The 27,246-nt window shown below is 52.9% G+C and overlaps 1 protein-coding gene across 1 annotated transcript in view; it reads right to left on the bottom strand.

The window, feature by feature from the left end:
• Positions 1-9,571: 9,571 nt before the first annotated feature.
• KCNK3 (potassium two pore domain channel subfamily K member 3) overlaps positions 9,572-27,246 on the bottom strand; it is a 38,148-nt gene continuing 20,473 nt past the window's right edge. The window contains exon 2 of the mRNA XM_055327374.1: positions 9,572-12,854. Within this exon, the coding sequence (XP_055183349.1) occupies positions 11,911-12,854 (944 nt within the window). The 3' untranslated portion in view covers positions 9,572-11,910. The remainder of the gene's footprint in view (positions 12,855-27,246) is intronic.

Raw genomic sequence — 27,246 nt, 5'->3', positions numbered from 1 at the left:
CTGAGCAACAGGATGGATTGCCTCTGAGGCCACTGCTGTAGAAAAAAAAAGCCACCCCTGGTCCCCATCTTGAGTGGCTCCAGTTCCAAATGGCAAGTGGCAGGAGGACTGAGCTTCATGATGCTTTGTCTGTCATCCTGGTTTGGGGGCTGGCCCAGGATCTGAGGAGGTAAATGGTGACCATTCCACAGTGGCTTAGGTGGCATGAGACCCCTCAGGACTCCTAGAAGGAGCCAAGAGGGTGATTAAAAAGCTAAGAAAAGCCAAAGAAATGCTGTTTCATGGATTCAGAGGGCTTTTCATTTACCCCCAGGCTTCTGGGGCCTGGGAGACCCTATTTCATTAGTCAGAGGTGCAAAGTTTCAGGTTACTCTCCTACCCTATGGAACTTTCTGGATGTTGCTTGTGTAGCGACACTGCCTCGGGGCTCGTGGTTGTTTGTTACATCCATATACCATGGGGGGATCTGGCTTGGCGTGACACTCGTGATAGTGTGCTTATAGCTGTTTTGGTTTGGGGTGGGCAGAAGTTGACCAGAAGCATCAGTGGCTTCCCTCCCGATCCTCTGGTGAGAAGTCTTATGCCCCCAGCCCAGTCACCAGGACAGGACACAAAGTAGGGTGGGTAGGAGTGCTTAAGTCGCCTGGGTCGGCCATGTTCAATGCCCTAGCAGCTTGTCTTTTTATAAACATCTTTTCTGAGAGAACATGGATATATAATAGACTGCATATATTTAAAATACAATATTGAATAAATTTCAACATGTGTATATACCTGTGAAACCACTGGCAGACTGAAAATAGTGAATGTACCCATCACTCCCAACCTTCTCTTGGGCCCCTTTTTAATGCCCCTCCTGGTGCTACCCTCTCTCTGGTCATCATTGATCTGCTCTCCATCCTACTGGATTAGTTTGCACTTTCCAGAGCTTTATACGAATGGACTCACACAGTGCGGTCTCTTTTTTGTCTGATGACTTGTGTGTGACCCGCCCATGCCGCTGGTTGTCCCTCTGTGTTTCTCAGTAGCAAGTCCATGGATAGACTCAGTTGGTTTATCCAGTTACCTGCTGGTGTGTGTTTGGGTTGTTTCTGGTGTTTGGCTGTTGCAAATATAGCTTTGCAGCATGTGTTGATGTGGAAGGAGCACTCAGCAGGGAGCCTACAGGCTGGCTCTGTCGCCTGTTCACTGCATACATGTTCCCTCTCCTATCTGAGCCTCAGTGTTGGTTTCTGCTTCATCAGGAGGACACATATTTCCTAAGGTCCCTTCAGCTCTGATGGCCGGCTGTCTTCCTGTTTCCGCATGGTTGGAGCACCCCACGGCCCAGCCCACCCTGCTGCATTCATGGCCTGTGAGGGCCTGGTCAGGACCTGGATGCTCCAGGCACCTCAATGCCCGAGCCTCCCCCTGGAGCTGGAGGGGAAGGTCTCGTTGCTCAGCAGCTGCAGGGGCTTAGGCTAAGGACTGTGGAATTTGGAGGGACCCCGGACTCGGACTCATGCATGAACCCCCTGCAATGCTTGCCCAGGCTCTACCTGAGTATTCCCAGGGACAGGACCCTGCTTCCTCGTGTGGCGGCCTCACCCACCACTGCTGACAGCCGGCCCTCTGATTCTATCGGCTCCTGGGGAGGAGGTGGACAGGGTGGGGTGAAGCCGGGTCTGTCCCACTCCTTCCCTGGCTGCCTGGCCTCCCTCCCTGCTCCCAGCAGCCTCAGCAGTGCCCTACTTAGACCCCAGGGAGGGGTCTGCCCATCTGTTCACCGTCATGGGCCGGAGGGGGCGGGGCAGCAGCAGATTCATGTCGCGTGCATGGTGCCAAATCTGGAAGATTAATCCCAAATCGCTCAGGTCTTGGGAACAATGGAGTGATTTCCCTGCAGCCTGATGTCACCCCTGCCACCTGCTACTCCCTCCTGGTGGGTCAGGAAGCGCTGTGCCCAGGCTTGCCCTGCCTTCCAGAGGCTGCTGAAGTAGTAACAGGGTCCCCAGTCACTGGGAGGGGAAGTGGGAAGACAAATTAACAAAGAGGCACAACTAGCTGGGTGTGGAAGGTGGAGCCACACAGCGTTGGGGTCAAACCCCAGTTCTGCAAATTACTGGTTGGTTGGGTGACCTTAGGCAAGGGATTTGACTGCCCTTGCCTCCTCTCCTCACCCAGGCGATGGAGATAGCTGTGCCTACTTCCCCCAGGTTGTGATGAGGCTCTGGTCTCACACGTAGCCTAGCTCCTGACACATGCTTAATACATAGTCTTTTCTCCACCCATCTCAGCCCCAAATGACCTAAGGGCTCTGGAAATCTGGCAGTTTCCTGTGGCAGATCTCAACTCTTGGGGCCACCTGATGGCTCTAGTGACTGTCCTCCCCTCAGGATCAGACCGATTGCCTGAGGGAGGGGTTGAGTCTGAGCTGGAAAGTGAGTGGGAAGGGCAGTGCTCAGCTCAGGAGCTGGGAGTGGGAGTGGACTTGGCAGAGAGCAGAGCAGAATGAAAGGGGTGGTGGTGAGGATGAGGTGAAGTCTGAGCCAAGCAAAGAAGCACCTGCTATTTTCAGCAAGTTCAATCCCCTGCCCAGATCAATGACATCCCGGGACTCAAGAACTGTGCTAATGTGACTGGAGCCTAGCCACCTGTGAGCTTTTATTCAACAATTAGAGAGCACAGATAAAAGGAAAGGGTAAGTAGCCAGAGCCAGTAACAGTTCACCAAGAACATGCTGTAATAAATGTCACCCTGAATTAAGGGTCCTCTATTTTGTGCTGTCCTCTTTGATATTTTCATCAAAGGCTTGAATAATGGCACCAAAGGCAGGATTATCAAATCTGCGGGTGACATGGAGCTGGGAGAGACTGGGTATAGATTTAATAGTGGAACCTGGCTTCAGCACCTGGAACACCATCAAATGCCTGGAACAAACCAGATATGATCTAGTAGCACTAAGTCAGTGAGATCGTGCCCTGACATTGAAAAGAACAACTGCTCAGCTTCTGACAGGAGAGGTCTGGCTCTCAATGTACATAACAGGCACTGACTTTTTTCTCTTACCTGGATTTTGCTACCAGAATACCCAGGCAAGGACAAAGAGATGTTCTCAATCCTCCCTGGGTTGGATCAATAAGCAGGAGAGCAGAGAGAGGAGGAAGGATCACTTTAGCTGTGAGTTGTCAGCTTGAGGGAAGAATGCTGTGGTTCTCTCCCAAAAGCTAGCCAAGTGGGGGCAGTGGGCTCCTGGGAATCACTCCCACAGATTACACGACAGGGGAAGACGGCATCTGCTTCCCAACTTGGGTGTCTACGTCAGATATGAACTTGCTGCTCCACCCTCTGCCTGTTTGAACAAGGGTAAAGAATACTGGGGAGAGTGGCAGGGCTCACTGGAGGCTGTCTGCACTCTTGCCACCTGGCGTGGTCAGGATGTGTGAGTGTCCTGTGAGTCAAGTAGACACTGGAAGGTTGGGGGGCACCTTTGCATTTTTCATAGCATTCCACATAAGAGCATTAGCTGTGGGGCCAGAGGAAGCTGTGAGGGGACCCCCCAAAAGGGCTGGAGCTGTGGGGACACTGGGTTGCCCTCTGTGGAACAGGCCAGTGAAGAGGCTCCTGTATGGTTTCCAAAAACCCCACACAGGGCCCTGGAGAGCCAGTACTTGGGAGCCAGGGCACAGGGAGGGCTTTGCTTGTCTTTTTAGCCCTCATAGGCAGCCCAAATGCAGAGTAGCCAGAAATAGAGGGTGATGGAGAGGGATAAGAACAGGACTCCTTCCCTCTCCAGGTCCCTCTGGAGCAGGGACGATATTAGTAGTAAAATGGATTTGAGATTAAAGTTTTTGACTGAACTGACAGACTGGATTTCTTTATATCAAGAATGACCACAAAGCTTTGGGATTGACCCCAGCTGTTACTTAAGAGCCAGGAATGGGGGACTCAACATAGTGTTGCTAAGGGCCACAAAGGGAGGGAGAAAAAAGCTATTTCTTCCTTGTGGCCTACCAGGTTCATACAGTACAATAATCCTGTTGTAGGAGCCTGAGAGCCATAGGGCTTTTAGCTATCAATAAGGGGGAAACCTTGCTCCAGTAGCACCACTTCCCACATTCTGTGACAGAAGGTCAGGGGTTCCAGGGATCACTCAATGTCACAGTAACAAGCAAGCTCTTCATCTCTTCCTTCTGCCATCTTCACTATGTCCACGATGTCTTCTCTTGTGGTCACAAGATGGCTGCCACTGTTCTGGGCATCACACATAGACCTGGCAAGGTCCAGTCAAAGTAGACTGGCATTTCTTCCACAGTGGTTTCTTTCAGGAGGAGGGAAGCCCCTCTACCCCAGCAGACTTCCCTGAAGAGCCCATTATCCAGAATTGAACCCATTCAGACTTACTCCAATCTTTGGAAAGATACCGGAGGTCACCATGATTGGCTTAGTCTCTGGAAATGAAGTTGGGAAAGGGTGAGCACCTGAGGAATGTCAGTCCTCTGCTATCAAGGTGGAAAGGGGCAGGGATGATTTTTGATTAGGTAACCAATAATGTCTGCCACAATGGTTCACATGACAAACTCCAGGGCAGGTGTGGTGGGCTGCAAGCTCTGCATGAGCCTGTAAGTCAGATGCACTCTTAGGCTGTATTAATAAGAGAGTAGCATCCAGAGCGAGGGAGGGAATGGTCATAGTGTCTCTGTGGTGGCTGGACCACATATGGTGTGCCAAGGCCCAAGGGGAGGAGTAAGCTGAAGCTCTTACAGAGCAGGGAGTTGGATGGATAGGGTGGGGGATCTAACTGCACTGTCATGGGAAGTATGGATGAAAGAATAGGATGTTTAACCTGGAGAAGACTGGGAGGTACCTTTCCATGTGGGGAGCCATCCTGAATCCTTTAGTGAAATGCCCACAACAGAGAAAACTACATCATGTGGTTCTAGAGAGCACAGCCAGACCTGGAAGCAGTTCTTATCTCCGTAGAAGGAAGGCATTCATGGTCATTAGAGCTGTTGCTCAATGAATGACAGAGCTGCCTCATAGGGTGAGGGTCCTGTAAATGGAGGCTGTATGACCTGCTGGGAAGACATTGAGGTGATTCTTGCTTTGGGAAGGAGGCTTGATTACATGTCTCCCAGGCATGGAGGTGCAGGAGAAAGGGCTTGAGCTTAAGAGTCAGAGGGTCCTGGATGGGCTTTGCCACTTACTAGCTCTGTGACCTTGGGTGAATCACTTACCCTCTCTGAGTCTCATCTTTCTCATCTACCATACTACCCTGCCTCACACAGTGGTTGTAGGATCTGTAAAGTCTATGGTACATAGTAGATGCTCAAGAATGAATGGACTGTTAATTCTCTGGTGTCTCCTTTACCTTTGAAAGAAGCTGGCAAGGACACCAGCTGTTCAGTACCCTCAGTAGCCAAAAGTGTCCTTTGAGCCTTTTCTACCCTGGATGAGGCAGAAAGAGAGTTTTTACTACAAAGATGAGGATAGAGCCCAACAAAGCCCAGGCCAGGCTTCCTGTCCCAGAAGCACCTGTGGTCTCCCCAGTGGGACCTGGGCACTCTGGAAGGATAGTGCCTTTCCAACCCTGATGATGGCTCCCAGGGATGTGGGCCTTCATCCTGCCACTCTGATCCAGTGGTCAGACCAGAATATTCTGTGACTGGGGATGACCTGGTCACATGTTCCCTCTTTAGGAAACAAGAACTGTTGGAAGAGTGTTGTTTTGGGAATTTGGCCTGGGTCAAAGCACGACCTTTCCCCCAGGAATCTTTGGCCCTTTCATCTGAAGGACAGGGGTTGTGGGCTGGACATTCTGCTTCTCTTGGTCCCAAGTCTAGGGCTCCGGGCAGAGGTTGCCCAGGACACATGGTGAAGTGGATAAAGTGTTCATGACAGCCCCGTGTCCTGTTAATGGGTTCTGTGAACCACGTCCACCTGGGGGGGTCCCTCCCCATGGGCACAGCATGGTAAGCTATGCGGGACACTCTGTTGGGACTGAGCAGCAGCCCTGGTCCAGCACATCGGTGGCCAAGGACGTGTCCCAGTGGTGGGCGTGGCTCTCAGATATACATTGGTGCCCTCACTGTCAAACTGTCCTGGCTTTCAGGACCTTGGGTCTTTCTGAGCTTTAGTTCTGACATCTGTAAAATGGGGATGTTAATCCTTACCTAAATCACAGAGTTTTCCAATAAGCGGATGAGATAAAGTGAGAGAGCTTTGTAAATGGAAAATACCATAATGTGGGGAGTTCATGGCCAGAGATCACTGACACCAATTCTATCATAGCCACTGGCCTAAGGGGGTGGCACCACACACAAACCCTCTCCTGATGCCGGAAGCCTGAGGAGCAAGGGTCTCCTGGTATTTGTCCAGATGTGCATGTGGGAAATTTCCAGCATCAGAATGACTCAACCTCAGAGATTAGCAGCTTTCATCTGGGCCCCTACTCTGTGTGTGTGTGTGTGTGTGCGTGTGTGTAGAGGAGTGGAAAGTGAGCCTATTTGGGTACTAATCCTGGCTACGTCATTATCTTGTTTTACGACCTTGAGCATCTCACTTCCTCTCTGTGAGTCAAAATTTCTTCCTCTGAAAAGGAGCTGGGCCAAGGATCCAGGGGAGAGAGAGAGAGAGAGAGAGAGAGAGAGAGAGAGAGTGTGTGTGTGTGTGTGTGTGTACTTCTTTGCAATCTTCCAAAGGTGGTGGCAGTCCCCAAGGCTGTTGTTCCAACATTATTGCCACCTGGACAAGACGAAGGGACTGTGTCCACGGTAGACCTCTTCTTTGGGGGGGTCCCTTGAGAAATGGAGTCTCTCAACCTTCAAACCTGAACCCAGCTCTGGGAGTCCGAAGGGGCTCCCACTTTATGCTTCTCAGTGGAGATGGCCAGATGTGTTCTGAGTGGAAAGGCTGGTGTAGCCAACATGAGCAGTTGCTCTTTCCTCCGGCAATATGCCTGTCCTACAGAAGTCTTCCCTTGACCCTGGCTTTCTGAGATGAGTTGTGGGGTTACTGGTGGGCTTGGCGGGGGGCAATACTGAGCCTGTAAAAAGAGCTAAATGGTCTTGAGTGGGAGTTGGGAGGATCTCAGGTAGACAGGATTTCTTAGCTCCATCAGAATCCGCCATCTGTGGAGGGTGACATTTTTTAGGTTTATAGTATTCCCTCTCACCAAGATTCTGAATTAGAAACGACACGTTCTGAGCAGCTCTGTGACTTCTGCCGAACCTTCCCTGAAACCATGGACCACGCTGGTGAAAGAACACAGCGGGGTGGGTGAGAGCACATGCTGGGGGGCCATTGGGCCTGGGCTCAGATCCCAGCTCTGCCACTGATCCACAGCTTGATCTTGGCAAGTGAGCTGCTCCAGGCCTTGGTTTGAGTGGACCCATGATTGAGAATAACATACGTATTTTGCAAAGGTCATGGTCCTCAGTTATAGAAAGACTTATAAGCTAAATTCCTTTTAGAATTTCTTGAGGGGGCAGGACCAGCCGCTCTATGAGGCAGAGATTTTACTAGATCGGCATGTCCCAAAGCGTGCTCCATGGAACACCCGGTGTACGGAGATGACATGCAGAGGGTCTGGGGCTACGAGAGAGTTTGGGCAGAGCTGGGTTATGTACAGTAAACAGCTCTGTTGGCTGCAGGGCTTTTCCCAACCTTTACTAAGCCCAGATAGCTCAGGAAGCTCCAAGAGCGAGTGAAGCGCTCAGTGTTTCCTTAGAATCATTTGCCTGTGGAACTCTTTTCCCACAAGGCATACCACAGGACACATTTTGGGAAGAGTTGTCATTGCACGCCTCTTTCTCTCTGGGCTCCCAGGAAGATTCTGCCTCTATCTGAAGCTTACACAGAGTAACCACATCAGCGGGGATCTTGGTATATTTATACCCCACATCCACTCTGCGGTGCTGGTTTTCTATTTTTGTTTTGCTGTACATATATTTTTTAGTGCAGGATGCCTCAGATGCTGTGTGGAAGCAAGGAGGGTGGAGATGGCATCCTGTGGAGATAAAGAGCCCGCAGTAGTTCTCCAGATAGTTCTGAGTCCTTAGGAGCTGGGGTCAGGGGCTGGGGTGCAGTTCATCACCGCCATCATTCTGATCACCGCTCGGGACACTGGGGTGAATGTAGCCCCTTGGGGATTCCTTCCAGTTCTGATTATTTTGCCCCCAGTGAGGAATAAAGGAGGGCAGGTGTCAGATGTGTATGTCATACAAGAGCTGCTTAAGAAAGTAAAAACAACCTTGCACTGGTCACTGCTGACCTCAGAAATGACGTCATTTCTATTGCTGCATTTAGCTTTGCTAAGAAGACAGAGAGAGCCGGGCCATGGGCAGGAAGCCCTGGCTTGTGACGAGGTGGTCTTAGGTATGGATGAGCCAATTGGGAATGAACGTCCCGGCCTGCCATGGCCACCCTCAGAGCTGTGGGCCAGCAAGGAGCACGTCCCAGGAGGCTGCCTGCAGGGGCAGGGAGCAGCCAGGAGCACAGTCACATGGAGACGGCTGGGTCCTGCCTCCTGGGAGAGGGGTCTTTCTTTGAACTCTGAACCCCCAATAAATAGATCTCTCCCTGTATATTTCAAGTAATCCAAGTGTGTAGATGGGGGGCCTTGGAGAAGTTGCCCCTACCAACCCCCCAGCTCCCTATTTCCCTGGAGCATTTCAATCTGTGGGGAGCAAACCAGAGAAATCAATTTAGTGGGTTGTGATCAGCATTTTATAACATGAACTAGGATAGAAAATATTAGAATGCTTTGGTGGTGATAGTGGGGGTTAAGTGTTATTTCATGAAAGATAGATAGGCAGAAAGGCATGCGGATAGATCGAAATGGGGTTGTGGTGGATAAGGTGTTACTATAGGTTGTACTCAGTGACATCTGGGAGCCTCTGGCACCAGCTGGGAGGGTGCATCTGCTCCCTGGGTCTGTCCTGGGGACTGGGGCCCCAGTTTCAACGGAGTTGTCCCTCCACACCCAGAGAGAAATATATCCTGAAGACAGAGGCTTGTGATGTGTCTTCCTTTGAAAAAGACATTTTTGTGTCAATCAGACCACTGATGCCTGGGAGTCCCCACTGGTAGAGAAGGGAATCCCCATTCTGGCAGACAAGGAGGTGTCATTGTCAGCTGGGGTGTGTCCAGTCAGACTCTTGCAGGCTGCACGAGGAGGCGGAATGCTAGATTTGGAATTTTCAGTTCTAGTTCTAATCCTGGGTCTGCCACTCACTGCTGTGTGACTTAGGGAATGTGACTTGCCCCCTCTGGATTTCTATGTACTCACATATGAGGGGAGGACTGGACCAGGTGATTTCTCTTCTAAGGTCTTATCTTGCTCCTGTAGTTGTTCCAGGATGGCACTGAGAAAATCTGGGTCTTGGAGGAAATTACAAAAGGGATGCGAGTGTTGCTCCCAGATTGCTTCCTATCACTCCTGAAGCAAGGGGTTTGGTCAGCCTGAGGCCGATCAGCTAGGTGTGTCCATAGACCTTGGTGGTGGCAGGGGGATGGCCGCTCCCTGGCAGTGCCAAGGGTATACGATACAGAGGCAGCTGAGCCTGAGCCTGGTCTCCATGGACAGCATTTATTAGACGCCATTCTCAGTGTGAAGACAGATAGGCAGGAGGGGAGGAAGGGAGGCCGTGGCAGCCATAGCCTTTGGGGTCCAGGGGCTGCCCGGGGTGGGGCGTGGGCGTGGGGGCATGTCACCCACATGTATTGCATATTCTGTGGCAGTGTGCCCAGGCATAAGGCATTGGGGAAGCAGAAAGGCTGCCTGCAGTGGGAGGGCGTGAGGGGGGGGAAGCAACATCGGCCTTCCAGCTCCCTGGGAAAGACCCAGCTGGAGACCGAGCAGTCTGCCATGCTCTGCTGAGGACTGTTTGGCCTCCTTCCTCACCATCTCCCTGCAACTTTGGTTGTGGCTCCCTCGGGACTGACGGGACAGGACCCCTCGAGGGCAGGGTCACACACAGGACAGAGGCAGCCAGCACTGCCCCCCAGCCCCACACATAAACACAGAGGGCACCCCTGGGTCCCGGGCCCTCTTCTCCTTGGCACCTGGGCAGCCAGCTCCTCCACACCGAGACAGGACTGACACACAGGCCAGACGTCTTGTCTTTCAGGGGTTCCCAGAGGCTGGAGCACGCAGCTGGGGTGCAGCCGAGGCTGAGCACCCTCTGGGTCCCCCACCCCAGCTTCTCTGAATACCAGGACTGGCCTTGCTCAGCAGTGGTAGGGCGCTGACATGGGCACAACACAGGAGGGCAGTCTTGAGTGGGGGAAGGCCCCTCACCCGCCCCTCGATGCTGCCCTGAGACAGTTCCAGCTCCAGCTGTGGATCCCAACAGTGGAGTCTAGGGTCTCACCTCCATCTCTGCTCTGTGTCAGGGTTTCTGGTTGCAGGTGGGGTCGGCAGTGGGCACATCAGGTCCAAACTCCCTACCTGGGAGGGGCGTCCCTTGCTGCAGCCTTAATTTATCTCCAGCTACCTGGGACCCAGGCACCATCACTGGCTGTAGAGCCAGGCATAATGTCCCAGTAGGATATGCTTGACAGTTCTCTAGCTCATTCTACCCAATTCCCAACCCCCTAGAGCCCCAGCCAGGAGCCTGGCTTTCTTCCATGAGCCTCAGCCCTGCTTCCTTGTTTGTGAGCAGGCAGTCCAGAGACTGAGGGGCCCTGCCCACCTCAGGGTCCCATCCAGAGCCCCTGGCTCCCTGCCAAGTGGCGTAGATGCTGAGCCCCAACAATGGCTCAGTCCTGGGGTCTGCCTCTGGTTTAAGCCCCCATGGCTCACACAGTGCCTGGGTGTGCAGGGCAGGAGCTCTGCTTTCAACAGTGGGCAGAGGAGTCAGAAGGAAAGGGCGCTGAGGCTTAGAACAAGCAGCCTGGGTTCTTGTTCCCCTGTGCCTTTTGCTATCTGCGTCACCTCGGGCAACTCACTTCCCCTGTCTGGGAGTCAGTGTCATCTGTAAAATGGGGCTGAGAACTCCTGCCCTGGTGACCTAACCGGGGCATTGTGAGAATCAAGCGAATGAATAGTCAGGACAGGGTTTTCAGAGGCTAAACTCATTCCACAGATTTAAGAGTTGGTTGTTGTCAGCAGTGGCCGGGGATGGCAAGTATGAAGTTTTCTGTTCAATTCTAAGGGCAGTGTCTGAGGCTGGACTTCTCTCACCCCTATGTGGGCTGGAGGCCAGTAAACTCTCACCTACCACTAGACCACCCTGCAGCCTGGAGGGCCACTACCTCCCCCTCGCTTCCCTGTCCCTCCTGCAGCCTGCCTGTCCTTGTTTCAGTCGGCCTGCCTTCTGGGGACTAGCTCTAGGGACTGCTGGCTTTCCACTTTCTCCATAACTGCGAAGCCATGCAAAACAACACAAAAGGTAGTGGGAGGTTGGGAGACACAGCTGGGGATGGGGAAGGGGAGTGGGGCTGAGTGGGGGTGACCTGAACAAAGACACCTTGGCTTTTGGAGCCTCGGGAAGGTGGGAGACCTGGCAGGACAGAGGTATAAATAGAGATGCAAACTTACACGGAACACGAAGTTCCCTCCGGATGGAGGAGGAGGGTGGGGGTGGTCTGGGTACCAGCAGGGCCTCTGAGAACTGGGGAGCTCCTTCGATTTCCAGAGGGACGGGAGGCTCCCAGCTTCTGCCTTCCCTCCCCCACCCCCACCCCCCGAATTTCACATTTCTCGGAATTTGCAGGGCACGGATGTCCTGAGACATCCTCAGAGCCCGGGCTCCTGCCGGCTGGTGCACGAGCAGGCACAGTTGGAGATGGGGGGGTCAGGGGAGGGGTGAGGAGGGGCGTGGGGGGAGCCCCAGGGGCCTCCTCCAGGACCCCTGGGGCTCCTCTGGCAGGAGCGCCCCCTCCCCTGCCCCGCCTGCACCCCCAGGCGCTCCAGGCCCCGCAGGGCGTTCACACGGAGCTCCTGCGCTTCATGAGGCCGCGGAAGGTGGACAGGCTGTGCAGGCCCGTGGACACGGAGCTGATGGCCGAGCGCTGCGCCCCGCTGCACAGGCAGCGGTGCGAGGGCGTGTCGCTGTAGCGGCCGCCCCCTCCCGGCGACGAGTGGCTCTGCTCGACGCACGTGTCGGACGTGGAGAGGTCCCGCGGGATGATCATGGGGATGGAGTACTGCAGCTTCTCGCGGCTCTTGTACCAGAGGCACGAGCACATGGACTGGAAGTGCAGCACCTCGGCGTACACGTTGCGGAAGCCGCCGCCGCCCGCCGCCGCCGTGGACGAGGCGGAGTCCGTGGTGTGCGCGCTGCCACCCGCGCCCCCGCCGCCGCCGCCGCCCCCGCCCGCGCCCGCGCCCGCGCCGCCCCCGCCCGCCTGCCCGTTGCGCGTGAGCAGCGCGCGGTGCTCGGCGTCGCGCTTCTCGTCCTCGGCGTTCATGGTCATGAAGCGCAGCACCACGAGGTTGAGGAAGGCGCCGATGACCGTGAGGCCCGTGAGGATGTACACGAAGCTGAAGGCCACGTACTGCGGCTGCGTCTGCAGCGCCTGGTCCTTCTGCAGCGCCACGTAGTCGCCGAAGCCGATGGTGGTGAGCGTGATGAAGCAGTAGTAGTAGGCCTGGAAGAAGGTCCAGTGCTCGTAGTAGGAGAAGGCGGCGGCGCCGATGCACAGCGTGCTGATGCACGAGAAGAAGCCGATGAGCACCATGTTGGCCATGGACACGTCGGCGCGCCGCATGCCCAGCCCCCTCTTGGCGCGGTGCAGCAAGTACTTCACGAAGGTGTTGATGCGCTCGCCCAGGCTCTGGAACATGACGAGCGTGAGCGGGATGCCCAGAAGCGCGTAGAACATGCAGAACACCTTGCCGCCGTCGGTGCTGGGCGCTGCGTGGCCATAGCCTGGGGGAAGGCGGGGGAAGAGGAGAGAAAGCACGCACTGTGGGGCCGCTCTTCCAGAAACCCTGCCCCCTTCCCCCGAGATCTCTGCCCTCCACCTCCCCCAGCTTGGCAGATTCGGGCCTCTCCTTCCAGCCGACACTAACGGGTGCATCCTTGACCCCCCACACCGAGCCAGTTCCTTGTTGATGCTCTTGGTCGACTGCATAGGGTAGGTGGGAAGGAAAGGAGGAAACTGGGAGGGTCAAGCGATTTTTCCAAGGTCCCACCGTTTGGAAGTAGACCAGCCTCACCTGCGTGTGAACTGGAGTCTGTTTGGCTACAAAGACCTAACTTTGCTAAATCTAGAGAAGAAGCTGACTCATAATGCCGTGGGAACTTCGTCCAGAGGTAGCAGAGATAGTGTGAAGGGTACTGGCAGGTCATCTGGGAGACCTGGGTTCTAGTTCGGTGTCTGGGGCTTTGGACCTGTTCCTTGTCCTCTCTGGACCTCAGTTGCCTTGCTGTAAGGGGTGGGGGGTGGACATCCCATGATTCACTGTGGAGGGAAGGACACTGAAGCATGCATGGATGGCTCCTTGATGACTCCCCTGCTGCCAGCCAAAGCTTATGAGGGTAGTTGGCAACTGGGGCCCTCCAGTCTCCCTGAGGCAGCTGGCCTACTAGTGTCAGGGGAGAAAGGAGACATTGCCTCTCTGCCAGCTGGATGAATGGTGCTCCAGGGTCTTCACTGGCCCCAGTCTGGAGCCCTGAGGTCATCTTCTGTGCCTGGTCCTGAAGTAGAGTCTGTCCTCATGGAGAGGTGGCTTTGCCCCTGGTAAAGCAGAGACTTTGCCTGTCCTTCCAGGTGTTTCTATCACCAGCCAGACAAAACCAAGCCCTGTCTCCTCCACACTGCCCCCAGCCTTCACTAAGCAGGGAGCTGGGCAGAGGCAAAGCTTCCCTCTGAACCAGCCATGAAATGGCCTTAGGTCAGGAGTTGTGCCTGGAGACCTGGAGGGGAAAAGACCCTGGATAGGAACTCAGAAGCCCTAAGCATTCTGGTCCTGTCACTAGGGGCTGTGTGACCTTGGGCAAATTACTCCCCCCCTCTCAGAGCATGTTTCCTCATTTGTAAAATGAGGTCTGCTGGTCCTGGTCTTGCTTTTTTCACTGGGCTGTTAAGATATTTATTACTTTTATTAGTAGGATTATTATAATAAAATAATGCTGGTTGGCAGGATTTCCAATTTCCTCCTAAGTCTTATCAAAATGTAACCAAAAGCTTCTTTTTCCATGCAGCTGTCCAGGATTCCCCACTGGAAATGATCTTCTCTGCTTTGAGTGGCACTGAGAATGTTCAGCTTTTGAACTCCAGGGACAGTATTACCACCATCCCTGCTCTGTCCCCTAGGTCCCCCAACCACATATGTACAGCTAACCACTGGCTTGGGGTGAAAGGGTGGGCACTGCAGCACCTTGTCATGTTTCTGTCAAGCTTCCCCTCCCCGTTGCCAGCCACACCTGTGGAGTATGCCCAAAACATGTGGATGGCAAGGTAGGGCACCATGTACTTTGGTGTCTATTCTGAATTAGAATCCTGACTCTGCCATGGACTGCTTTATTTTCGTTTTTAAAAACAAAACATGTGAGCCTCAGTTTCCACATGTGTAAAATGGGGCTAGTAAGTAGAAAGCCTGTCTCACAGGTCTTTTGGGGAGAAATAAATGAGATAATGTGTATAATGCACTTAGCCCACTTAGCCTAGAGTCTGGTACATATCAAATGCTCAATAATGGCTCACTATGATTAGTAATGAATGAAGTGCCAGATCTCCCTCACATTTCTAGGCTGGGGGTGGGGGTGCAGTTCAGTTCCAGTCAAGCTGGCATCTCTATCAGCCCAAGGCCATTTGAATCTTAAAGCTCTGGAAGATCTGGGGACAGCTGCTTGGAGTGTGTGAGGCTGTGGGATGCCCTTAGAATGGACTCCCCTGCCCCCCACCAGGGCACCTAGCTGGTTGACTGTGTCACTCTGTGCCAGGGGCCTGGATAGCTGAGCTGTTGAGCTGCCATGACTGCCTGGCCTGTCTGTGTCCCAGCAGGGTGAGAACAGATTGTGCCCGCCAGCTCGGCCAAGGAAGCCAGACCACAACTCACCTCGACAGCTGGGCAGGCCTGAGCCAGAGCTACATCTTATCCTGTCCTTCCCTGTCCCCCAGGCCAGCACTGCCCTGGGTGTGGGGGAGGGCATGGCACTGTGGATGGGGCTGGACATTGATTGGGTAGCACGGGCCCAGCCCCAGCTTGACCACATGCTGGCTGTGTGACCTTGGGTGAATCCATTCCCTTTCTGGACCTCTTTTGCCTTGTCTTCACTCTGGGGGGTTGAACTGCAGCTGTTAATACCCAGCCTGTTGGGTGGGGGGATGGGGTAAATGGGTGACAGGCATTAAGGAGGGCACATGATAAGATGAACACTGGGCATTATACTTATGTTGGCCAATTGAATTTAAATTAAAAAAAAATAAAAAATACCCAGCCTGGTTGCCCAACACAGCTGCCGTCAGGAGTAAAGGAGAGACTGGTTGTGCAAATACTTCAGAACCTGTGGGGCTCGTGATGAAGCAGTGGTGATGGGATCTCACAGGGAAAAGGCTGCCTGAGAGTGTGGTCTGGGGGTAGGGCAACCTCTGTGGGGTCAATGGTAAGGACCCCCCCTCTCACCACCACCACCACCACCTTGCCCTGTGCTCATTCAGAGGCTCTGACTTCTCTGGGACCCATCATTATTTAAGAAAACCCAGTGTCTGCTGGCCTGGCAGCACTGTGGTTGCCCACAAAGCCCCCAGCTGCAGAGAGGCCATCCCTGGTCTACAGCCCATGTCCCAGCAGATGTGAGGCCACCTTCTTACCCTGGGCCTGTCTGCACCCTCCTGGCCTCTGCTGGCTCAGGTCCTGAGGGCCTTTGTGTTTTCCCCAGCTCCCAGCCAGAGGCAACAACTCCTTCCTCTGCCTGCCTTCTACTGGTGTTCAAAGCAGTGGCACAACCAGGCTTACCCAAAGGCTTTTATCAAGCCAGAGCCTCATGCCCCGCTGTATGCACTGTCCTGTCCAGGGTGGCCCCAGCCTGGATGAACCTCACCCTTGGGGTCAGATGCCTCCTGCTGCCCACCCTTCCTCCCTCCCTCCCATGGGCTGAAGCTTAAGGTCTTATCCTTCAGATACATTTTAGACTTTAATCCCGAAAAACTTCCACAAGGCCATGATTATGACTATCTCTGTTTTATAGCTGAAAAAGGCTGGAGAGGCCTTGTGAGTTGGCCAAGGCCTCTAGGACTTTCTGACTCATCGCTCATTCCGATGCCTCAGAGCCGATTCATCACCCAGGAAGGGTGAGCAGGATGGGAAACTGAGACCCTGAGAGGAGTGCCATCCACTTGGAGCCTCATCCTTGGGCACTGCCCGGAGCCAGATGTGGCTCAAGTGGCAGCAAGAGCGCCATGCCCAGGGAACCAGATGCTTCTCCGAGTACCTGGCCCAGAGTAGGCATGCCCTTGTCCCCTCATCTGTTCCCTTGTCACTGGGTGAAAGGGCAAGGGAGCTGTGAGGACCTGCTGACGTGGGCTCCCAGCTGGGAGGAGTGCCAGCTAGGGTGGAGCCACTCCCGGGGGGCCCTGGAACTTCTGGGAAGTAACTGGGAGTTTGGCAAGGCCTGTCTGCCTGCCAGCAGGCCCGCCGCCTGCCGGGTCCTTGCCCACGTCAGGCGTGGGTTTACGAGAGAGGGGGCAGAAGGTTGTCCCCACCTCCTTGCCGTCCAGCTCTGCAAGTCTTTGGGCGAGGGGCTCCCTCAGTCCTTGTGTATCACTGACACACACAGAAGCTGTGCTCTGGGGCTGATTCCCCGAGGACCTTCCCTCACAGGCCTGATGGACTGACCAGCCACAACTCACACCTCGACCATGAGACTCTAGCCACTCGCTCTCAGAGTACTGGCCCGGGCTGTCACCGCCCCTCATTCTCCCAGCCACCCTTCCTGAATCCACCAGACTCATGGGTTCTCAGAGCCAGAGAAGTGCTTAGTGATCCTCTGACCCAATCCTTACATGGTACAGATGAGGAAATAGAGGCCCAGAGAAGGAGAGGGAGCTGCTCAAGGTCATACAGCCAGTGAATGGCAGCGCAAGGACTATATCCCAGGGTTCTCAGTTCTAAACTCAATGTTCTGCCCTCTGCTCTCCGGCTCAGTGTGACCAAGGTTGACTTGTTCATTCAACAAGGCCCCAGCAGCCCCCGCTTGTGAGCAGCTCAGCTAAGAGATGGTCCTGGAACCTGTCTGGAGGCATAGAATTCACCTGAGGAAGCCAGGTGGCTGGACATGTAAATTAATTATGTGGTCTGACATAAATATTAATTATGGATATTTGGGGCAGCAGGAAAAATGAGAGTGGGGCACGAAGCCTCGAGGCCTCAGTTTCTCTGTTTTCTTCCTGATAATCACCAAGGAGCTCGGAAACTGGCCAAAGCTGTCTTCTTGGGAGATGCAGAGGGTGAGGGGTTGGAATCCCCACTCCCTTATTGGATATTCTTTCCCTGTGGCCTACTTCCTTCTAGTTAAAGCACACATTATCAGTCTGAACCCTTGGTGATGGCCTTGGCTGGACTGGGCTCAGCTGCCCGTTCTCCACTGACTTCACGTGCCCGACAGTCTGAGTGCCTGACCTCCTACCCCTGGCCTAGCTGGCTACAAAGCTGGAACTCTGATTACAGCCTTGGGTGGAGATGAAAGCATGGGGCTACAGAGGTGGGAGATCTGGAGGCCTGACCTGGCCCTGACCATAACTGGTTTTGTGTCTTGAGCAAATCCTTTCCCTCCCTAGGCCTGGATCTTCCTCCTCTGTGACATGCAGTTTAGGGCAAGATAAAAATTTCCCATCATTTTCCCTGCTAGGGGATACCTTTTATTATTTTTTTCTATTAGTTCACCCATTTGTAGCGTCTAAAATTTTGAAAGATTTTATTTATGAAGTACAATGTGTCGATCAGTGCCATGTAGCTACTATATAGAATGGGCGTTGGATAGATAATTGTGAAAGCAAGAATTAATTCTTTCCCCATCAAAGTGAATTAGGAGCAGCCTGTCAATCAGACTTCTGATTAGCATGGGCTGATTCTAGAGACTGAATTAAGTTATTGTTATGCTTTTCAAATACTGAAAATAGATTCTTTCTATTTTCTACAGGGGATCTTGGTGGTTTGGTGGTGTGGATGACCACACAGTGCCTGCAGCCAAACAGAGACCACATTTGGCCGAGTAACTCATCTTCTAGTGTCTAGTGAATATTAATTGAGTATGAATAGTTTGGGGGAAACATCAAGATTAGATGGTCTTTAAAGTTCCTTTTGGCACCAGCAGTCTGATGCGTGTTTCCCAAAGTTAATTTTCTGGAACACCAATTCCAACGGACTGCTATAACTGATGGATGAGCAAAAGGTTGCTTGGTTTGATTAAATTGGAGGAATGCTGAATGCTGAATTTAAGAGGATTGTCATCGCTGGATGTAATTGTAGGCTTCATCAGTGCCATACCTGGGCTAAGGTGTGAGGCGGGTCAAAGTCAGGGGAATGTGCTAAGTTTTCTCACTTATTTGACCTTAGAGGCCTTTCCTTCCAGTGCTCATTGGTGGAGAGGTGTTCTTGGAGCACAGTTTGGGAAATGCCTGTCTTTCACCATGAAGAACTCTAAGGTCTTCCCTCTAGGTCTTTGACTTTGAGATTCTCAGATGTCCCATCCCTGGTTGGCCCGGCCCTTCTGTAGGTTAGAAACACCAGCCCTTGGCAATGCCTGGCTGCATTCTGTTTCCTGGTTCCCTGTAGACCTAGTTATCTAATGTAAATACAGGCACCAGCCCGGCTAATGTTTGCCCTGAGGGAAGATGGATCAGACCTATGGCCTGGGGCACCTGAAGGCTGTGAACTCCTAGCCGAGCTGCGCTGGTGCTCGGAGGTGGACACGGGGCAGAGGATTAACCTTGGAGATGCCTGGGCCTGGTGGGGCAGCCAGAGAGAAGTGGGGGTTTGAGGGAGACCCAGGCCTCTCCAGGGAAGTAGCTACAAGACCCAGATGTCCCCTAGAGGGTGGCTGGGCTCTCCCGCAGGGTCTGCAGAGAGCAATCAGGCCTGAACCCGTGGGTGCCCTCAAAAGGCCCACTGAACATCCTGCCTCCTCAGGGCCCAGAGGTGCAGACAGGGAGCCGCCCCCTTGGACTGAAGATGACAGCAGAGTGGAGCCAGGAAGTGGGACAGGAGGCTCCATAGGAGTCTAATTGGTGTGTTAAAGGAGATGAGGCGGAAGGAAGCTGGCAGGAGTGCCCAGGCACTTGGAAGGAGGGAGGAGGCTGCTGGGCCTAGGGGAGACGCGGAAGGGAATGTAGGCCTTCTACTCCAGTTTTACGGTCCAGCTCTCACAACACCTTTCCCAGAACCCTCTGGGATCTTCCCTCGTGCTGGAGGTCTGCTCCCCCCTGCCTGTGGCAGTGCCGGCCTTTCTGCTTTCAGGTCTGCAGAGGAGCTCTGCGGGGCTCTGACCTCCCAAGGGGCTGGCAAGTCCCCTCAGTATCCAGCACTAGGCCTGGTGGGAGCCACAGCTCAGAAAATGTTGTTCCACCTGGAAGGTTGGGGTGGGTGCAGATGAGAGGAATCTCCCCTTAGACATCCAGCAGGGGGAGGGGAAGTGGCTTTCGGCAGGAAGGCCTTCAGTGACTCACACCTCCGTCCTTCCTGTGGCCCCAGGCCCCTGCAAAGTGAGGTCAGCTTCAGGGCTCCAGAAGGAATCCCCCTGCCCTAGGCCTGGGAAAGCACCAGGGCCTCATGGACCTGGGGTGGGGGAAGCGACCAGGGTACAGAACTGGGTCTGGAGTTTGTCCCCTCCAGGCTAGAGCTCCCAGGAAGGATAGCTCTGTAGCACAGCACCCTCCCTCCCTCCTGCCCCTTCCCAAGGCCTCTTTCCCATCTTCCCAGCTCATCCTCCAGCTCTTCTCTCCATTCCTCACTGGCAGGTGTTCCGCCTGCCCCTGCTTTCCCGCCAGATTTGCCACCTGGGGGCCCACTGCTCTGCACCCACTGCTCTGTCCTCTCACTGTTTTAGCTCTGCCCCGTCCACGGGAGCCCCCCTGCAGTAGTTCAGGGTCCTCTGGTGTAGGACAGCCCCTGCCACTCCCATCCCCCACCCTCCCCAGGCCCACGTGGGATAGGGGGAGTTAAGGGGGAGGGTGCTGGTGTCATGGAAAATCCCTGCGGCAGCCAAGGTCAGTGTTTGCAGACACAGCCTGGCCTGGAGCCAGGCCTGCCTCCCTGGCCAGCTCCCTCTGGCCTATCCCAGAGGCTGGCTTTGCACAGGGGCCCTCCGAGGCACCCCAGGGCTGCTCTGGGTGCCTGCAGCTGCAAGACCGGTCAGTCCTGGAGGGTGAGACACTATGGAGTTCAACTCGCTCATTTTATAGATGAGTAGACTGAAGCCCAGAGAGGGACAGGGACTGGCCCTAGGAGGCATCAAGTCACTAGCAGAGCCAGGAATGGCTTCCAGGGCCCTCTGTCCTCGTGAGTCTTAACTTCAGAGGGGAACATCCTAAAATCTCTTCTGGTAGGCCAGGAATAGTGAAGGCTATCGTGAAACTCCACTAAATCAGGGGCTAGCTTGAGACTGGGTTAGACTTGAGGTTGGCGATGGGGCCAGGGTAGGTAGACCCAGATGAGGTCAAACCATGGTCCTTGACCTCAAAACACTTTCTATCTGAAGTGAAACAGAGGAAACACCTCAGTAGAAGCACTTTGGAAAACTTCAGTGTCCTGTACAAAGAAGAGGCTGTTATTACACACATTATTCAAATGCATGGCCTCGGTGGAAATTATCTTAGGAAGAATTGAAAACAGGGGCTGAAGGAGGGCTAGAGGTGGAGACTTCAGTTGGGCCATCAGGAGGGGCTTCCTGGAGGAGGTGGCCTTTGCCCTGAGCTCTGAAGGATGGATGGCGAATGCAGAGTTCTGACAGAGGGGACCTGCTGAAGCAAAGACACAATGCAAGATATGTGGCACAGTAGCAGCAGAGAAAATATACCTGTCTGAGGCTAGTGAGCATTCTCACAAAGTGGGGGAAGGGAGACCAACAGACTCTCAGGAAGGCAGCTTTATGATACGCATCAACAGCCTTAGAAATGTGTCTGCCCAGTGACCCTGCAATGCCACTTCTAGGAATCTCTGCTGGGAAAATAACCAGAGATTGGAACAAAGATTTATGAACAAGGATGTTTATAGCAGCATTTTCATTGTGAAAAATTGTAAACAGTCCAAATGTTCACCAATAGGGTTTGGTTAAACATATTAAGGTATATTTATGTGGTGGAATATTGGGCAGCCATTAAATATACTCTTCAGGAGTCTCTTAATTATGTAGAAAACCACCACAGTGTTAAATAAAAATGGCAGGATGCAACACTTTATGTAGAAGGGGAGGCTATACTAGATACATAAATATAAAAAAATGTATCTACACACACATAGAAAGAGAAGCTGGAAAGAAATATACTAAAAAGCTTATAGAGTTTATCTCTGAATCGTGGGCTCATGATTAACTTTAATTGGCTCTTATGTATTATACAATATATATTTTGTATAAAAATCTATTACTTTTATAAGTAGATAGCAACGCATATTATAAATCTAACTGATGAAAACTCTAAATTTTTTGGAGAAGAAAGGTACACTTGAGCAGCGGAGGTTGGTAGGGAGAGCAGGGGCTAAAATGTGAAGCGCTTTAAAGGGCAGGTGTAGGAGTTCAGATCTTAGCTTGAAGGCAGTGAGGAGCCACTCATAGCTCCTGAGTAGGGAGGGGATGTGGCAAAGAAGTGTCAAGATGGATTTTCCTTGCATTCCTATTCAGGGGGTGGCAGTGGGAGATGGGGGGACTAGGAGGTTTCAATGTGCAGGGCCCTGTTGTCAAGTGCTCCGGCCCAAACTGGAGTCAGGAGGGGAGAGGGAAGAGGAGGGAAGAAAGAGTAGATACACAATGTGTGAGATGCTCTTGCATTTGTGGGCTGCAGCCATAAGCTCCGTGAGGGCAGGGATTTTTGTCTTTTGTTACTGTTATTTTCTCCACCCCCTGAAGCATGCTTGGCACATAACTGGCATTTACTTAATCTTTGTTGAGTGAGGCAGTTAAGGGAGGGAGGCATCAACAGGGAGCCTGAGGCCTGCAGCGGGCAGCATCACACGACAGGGTAGCAACCCTGGTTGTCGTTGGAAGGGCACTGCCCAGGGGCTTAGGGGACCTATTACAGGCCAGCTGCTGTGCCCAGTGGTCACAGCCCAGGCCTGTGGCCTGTCTGCATCCTTATGACCAATTGGACAGGATATGTGTGAACTCAGAACTTCTAACAGATTGGATCTGGTGGGGGTTTAATTAAACGAATCCACCAGGGACAGTCTGGCACGGAGAAAGTAATTCTACAGCACAATTTAAAGTGGGCTTGGCTGTCTCGGCAGATGGCCGGAGATACCAGTCCTCCTCTGTGTGCTTCTTGAAAGGCTGTGTCTATAACTCTGGCATCTGGCTGGCCTGAGTCCTACACTTAACACTTTCTGGCTTTTTCTGTTTTGCCCATGGAGGAGAAGCAGGCATATGTTGGCATCTCCTTGTCAGACTCCCCCAAAAGGGGCTGAACTGCTTCCAACAAGAGGCCCTGTTGTGTCGTGGGTGTCAGTGGCCAGCCCAAGTGTTCCCTGTTGGCTGCACCATGTGTCCTGGAGCTGAGCCTGTCCAGAGCCCGGCTGCGTGAAATCACACCCTTTAGGCAGTGCTCCAGGGGGGGCAGCATGGGCCCAGAGGGGCAAGGGTGCACAGAATTAAAGCACCCAACCAGGAGTCAGAGGCTTGGCTCGCATCCCGGCTCTTGCTACTACCTTGCTGTAAGACAGGAGTTGGCAAACTTTCTTCTATAAAGGGCCAGATAGTAAATATTTTAGATTTCATAGTCCATATGGCCTCTTGCAACTACTCAGCTCTGCCATTATATCAAGACGGCAGCCATAGACAATATGGAAATGAATGGGTGTGGCTGTGTTCCAATAAAACTTTATTTATAAAAATCAGTGGATGGGCCAAATTTGTTTTCTGGCCCCTCGTTTGCTGAGTCTGCTGTAGGGCCTTTGTTAAGCCTTTGTTCCTAAGCCTCAATTTTCTTACCTATCAGATGGAATGTTAGATTAGAAGGTTATTTCTTCTCCAAGTTGTATTTTAGGATTTAATAAATTGCTAGCTCCCCTTGTCCCATGTACCATGCATAGGCCCAGAAGAGAGGAGTGAGTTTTGAGCAGGATCTCGAGCCCAGATCAGCATGTGAAATTGGTGTCCTCAGCTCTTGGAGGCCACAGCTACATTTCCACATTGGTGAACAGCCCTCCTGCTTTTCTTCTTCCTGATGAGCTTCTATTCCTCCATCAAAGCCCATTTCAAAAATCACTCCCTCCATGAAGCCTTCCCTGATCCTACTTATCTAAATGAATCAGTTCTCCTGGAACCCTTTATTCATCACTCACCATGCCTCAAACATTCATCCATTCAACTAGCAGACTTTTTGAGTCCTTAATACGTACAGTGCTCTAAGTTCTAGAATAATAATATTTTCTGTTTAAAGGCAATTCTCTTTCCACTGCCCCAGGCTGTCCCAGGACTTCCACAGGAATGAGAATCAGAAGACCTGGGCTCTGGTTCTAGCTGTGCCACTGGGTGATCATGGGCAAGATTCTACCCTTTTCTTGGCCTGGAATCCTATCGGAAATGAAGAGACTGGAGATGTTCTTGAGGCTCTGTGACATTCTAGGATTCTGGACCTCTAGAGGGGCCTTGTGCCCTGCCCCACAAACAGTGGAGAAAGCACAGTTGGGTCCCCAAAACAATGGCATTGAGCCACTGGGTGCACATCAGACACACAGCTGTTGGGGCCTGCCGGTCTGTAGAGCTGTGCCAGCCAGCCAGCCCTGAGCAGCTGTTGAGGGTCACATGAGAACCCTTGTATTGTCTTGGGATGGGGCTAGAACTTGCAGTGCTCTGAGTAATGTCCCCTAGCAGAGGCAGATGGCAGCCAAAGTGGACTCTTCAGGCACCAAATCATGCCCCTCACCACACCCCCATCCAGCCTCTTGGCACAGGAGGCCACGTGGAGTCAGGGAGGAGATGGCCACATGTCCTGTCTGGGTCTCCCAGGGCCAAGGTGGGCCAGGGCGCTCAGGGAGTCTTGTTGGTCCACAGGTTCCCCCTACTGACTGCTGAGCCCTGAGGGACCCCTAACTACACCCCCAGTTAGCCCTGGAGCCTCAAGTCTTTGTTTCTTTTTGTTTTTTTGGATGCTTCTTTGTTTTTTCTTCCATCTCTTTTCTCTTTTCCTTTTTCTCTCCTCCCCCTCCTCTTTTTTTTTTTTGATTAAATTATCTCAATTTTCTTTTCCTTTTTTTTTATTGGAGTTCAATTTGCCAACATATAGCATATTCTTTCTCTTCTCATTTTGTCCTCTCAGACTCCCACTGGACTCTGAGGACAGTGGTGGTGGCTAGTACTTCTTGGTAGCTCAGTGCCTGGCACACAGCTGCTGAGAGTCCTGGTGGTGGTGCTGGTAGTAATGCAGCAGTGGTGGTAGTAATAGTAGTAAGTAATGAAGCTTGCATTTTTGAGCATTTGTGTGCCAGGCACTGTAAATAGCATTATTTTAATCTTCACAAAAGCCTATGAAAAGAGGTATTACCTCCATCTTACAGGTGAGAAAATGGAGGCACAGAAAGTTTGTGAAACTCATTTAAGACCACACAGCTGGTGGGTAGCTGAGTCAGGGTACAAACATAGGCCTATTGCCTTGCACAGACTAGTTTTCTAGCTTGGAGGGACTGAGTCCAGTGGCTGGGTGACTTGGACAAGGCCACACAGGTATGTCGTAGAACCAGGCCTTCCTGCTCTTTCTTCTGCATCTTGGTGGCCTCCAGGCCTTCTGGACTGGGGTCAAAGCTGGTGCCCTCTCCAATTACCATTCCTCCTCCTTCCCATCCAGGCCCTTCTCCCAAGAAGCTGGACCTCGGCGTCCACAGAAGATGACCTCCCTGGCCTGAGCGAGAGGTCAGGAGGCAGTGGGGCACTCAAGAGCCAGCCCTGGGAGAGGGGACACAGTACTTTTGGAGACTGAGTGGAAGCAGGGGACTCAGGAAGGCTGTGATACCTGGCTGGTCTCAAGAACATCAGCTGAAAAATCAGAGAAGCAAAGATGGTTTCATTCCCTCTCAGCTTGTCTTAATTATTAGAACAAACGTTTCTTAAGCACCTCCTCTTTTGCGCCAGGCCCTCTCCTATGTGCCGGGAAAGGACATGGGACAAGGATGGCTTGGATTGTGCCCTCAAGGACCAGAAACAAGCTATTGGGTAGCTGAGAGAAGACCATCCTTTAGGTAAAGACTTTCCCCAGGATGTGCTGAGTCTATGCCAGAGGAACCATTCTGTGACAGGGTGACCGTGGGCACCCAGAAGCCAGAAGGGAGTTGGAAGGCATAGCAATCTTGCCAACGCTCCTGTGACTGGGAACGTGGCAAGTTCTGTTCCGTAACGCCTCCCTTGATACCTGGGAGCATTGTTCAGGGCAGGTGTGAACACCTGGCTGGTGCACAGCATTGCCCAGCCCTCGTTGTCACTGGAAACTGGGCCAAGTTTCCTGTCTGGGGCCATACTCTCTCCTTTGCCTCCTTCCTCCTCCATGTCCTTCTCCCCCACTTCTGTCTTCTCCTCCTCCTTCTACCATTTACTATTTTATTTAAGTAAACTTTTAATTTTAGAACAATTCTAGATTTACAGAATTATCGTGAAGACCTTCCTTCCTTATTCAACACTCCCCGCCTCCCTGGTGCTGATGCAAAGCTGGCTGCTGGGTTCCCGCCCCCCTCCCCCTGCCTCCTCCTTCCCCAGAGCGTTTTGAGGAGGCTTCCTCTGGCTCTGGCCCCAGAGCATCCCCTTCTCTCAGCTCTCTGCACAGCATCCGTCTCTGCCACTCACTTGTCTCTCTTGGCAGACGCTGCCTGGCATATTTACCCACCTCCTAATGCACAGCGATGCCTCTGTGAGCGAAGCTTCTTTTAGTCCGCTTGTGCAGCAAGCAGGGAGGGGGCCTGCTGGCCAGGGGGCTGCTGGACACTGGACCAGGTTTTTAAGAGGCAGTCAGGGCTCAGGCTTGGCCCCCACTGGGTGGAGACTTGCCTCCTGGCCCCCACTCCATGTGGGCTGGCTGTGGGTTGGCAGGTGGGAGGAGGGAGAGGATGATGTATGAAAGGAAGGTGGGTTGTGGGGAGAGCAAGGGAGGGCAATCCCAGGACAGAATAGGGCCTGTGCTTCTTCTGCCCTTGGTGCCCTTACTGCTGAGGACAACAGTATCAGCTACCCCAATGCCCTGGGGTTAATGACCTCTAATCCTTGCCATGACCTTCAAGGTAGGAGTATTAGCTCCATTTGGATGAGGAAACCAAGCCTCATGGAGGCTAAAGGAGACCTGCCCAAAGTCATACTGATAAAAATTGGAAAAGCCAAGATTCAACATAGATTTTTGGCCTTCAGAGTCCAGGCACTGTCAGGTGTCCCTGGGACTGTGCACTTTGTTTACTGAGCATGGAAAGTGTGTCCAATGGGCTGTCATCCTAAGATCGCTGTAAGCTCTTCAGGGCAGGACAGTGGTTGTTCAAAGTGTGAGGAGGGAAGTGGTGTCCCTCCAAAGGCTAGTCCTTTCCATCCCAGGGAGCAGCCCTTTGGAGGTCTCTTTGTAGACTACTAGGATGCTTCAGTATAGCCCTGAGCTAGACAGAGCAGGAAGTGAGGAGGGGGCAGCTGGAAGGCTGTCTTTAGTGGACATGGCTGGAGTGCCTGTCCCCTTCCTGTAACAACCTTAGACCTTGGCCTAGGCCAGTTGACCTCGTGGTGGCCCCTGATCCAAGAGGACCCAAGCTATCAACTGGGCTGAGCCAATCAGGTTATCTTTCCCAGGAACTGTGATTATGGGCTGACAAGGTGGTCAGCTTTGCAGGGCTGAGCTGCAGAGTTATAACGAGTTGGGTCCTGGTGGGCCCATAGTGAGCCAAAGTCACACATGAGTCAGAGTTTCAGAGGAAGAGAAGCAGAGTGACTGGGCACAGCAGAAACAGGGGTGTTGTAGAGAGAGGGAGGGACGGGCCTGGGTTTCTGATTACTGGCCTTCACACTGGCTAAGCATTGCAGGTCTGTTTACCTGTACTGGCCCAAAGGGGCACTGCGCCTTTGCTAAGCTCAGCTGGGACACATGGAGGGGCTGGGCTCCCAAGCACTGAACAAGGTGTGCCCTTCGAGGTAAGCAGTACAGCAG

This window comes from Nyctereutes procyonoides, unplaced genomic scaffold (assembly GCF_905146905.1).
Source record: "Nyctereutes procyonoides isolate TBG_1078 unplaced genomic scaffold, NYPRO_anot_genome, whole genome shotgun sequence".
NCBI classification, from domain to species: domain Eukaryota; kingdom Metazoa; phylum Chordata; class Mammalia; order Carnivora; family Canidae; genus Nyctereutes; species Nyctereutes procyonoides.
The sequence above is the reverse complement of the archived record's forward strand: the minus strand, read 5'-3'. Positions and strand labels throughout refer to the sequence as shown.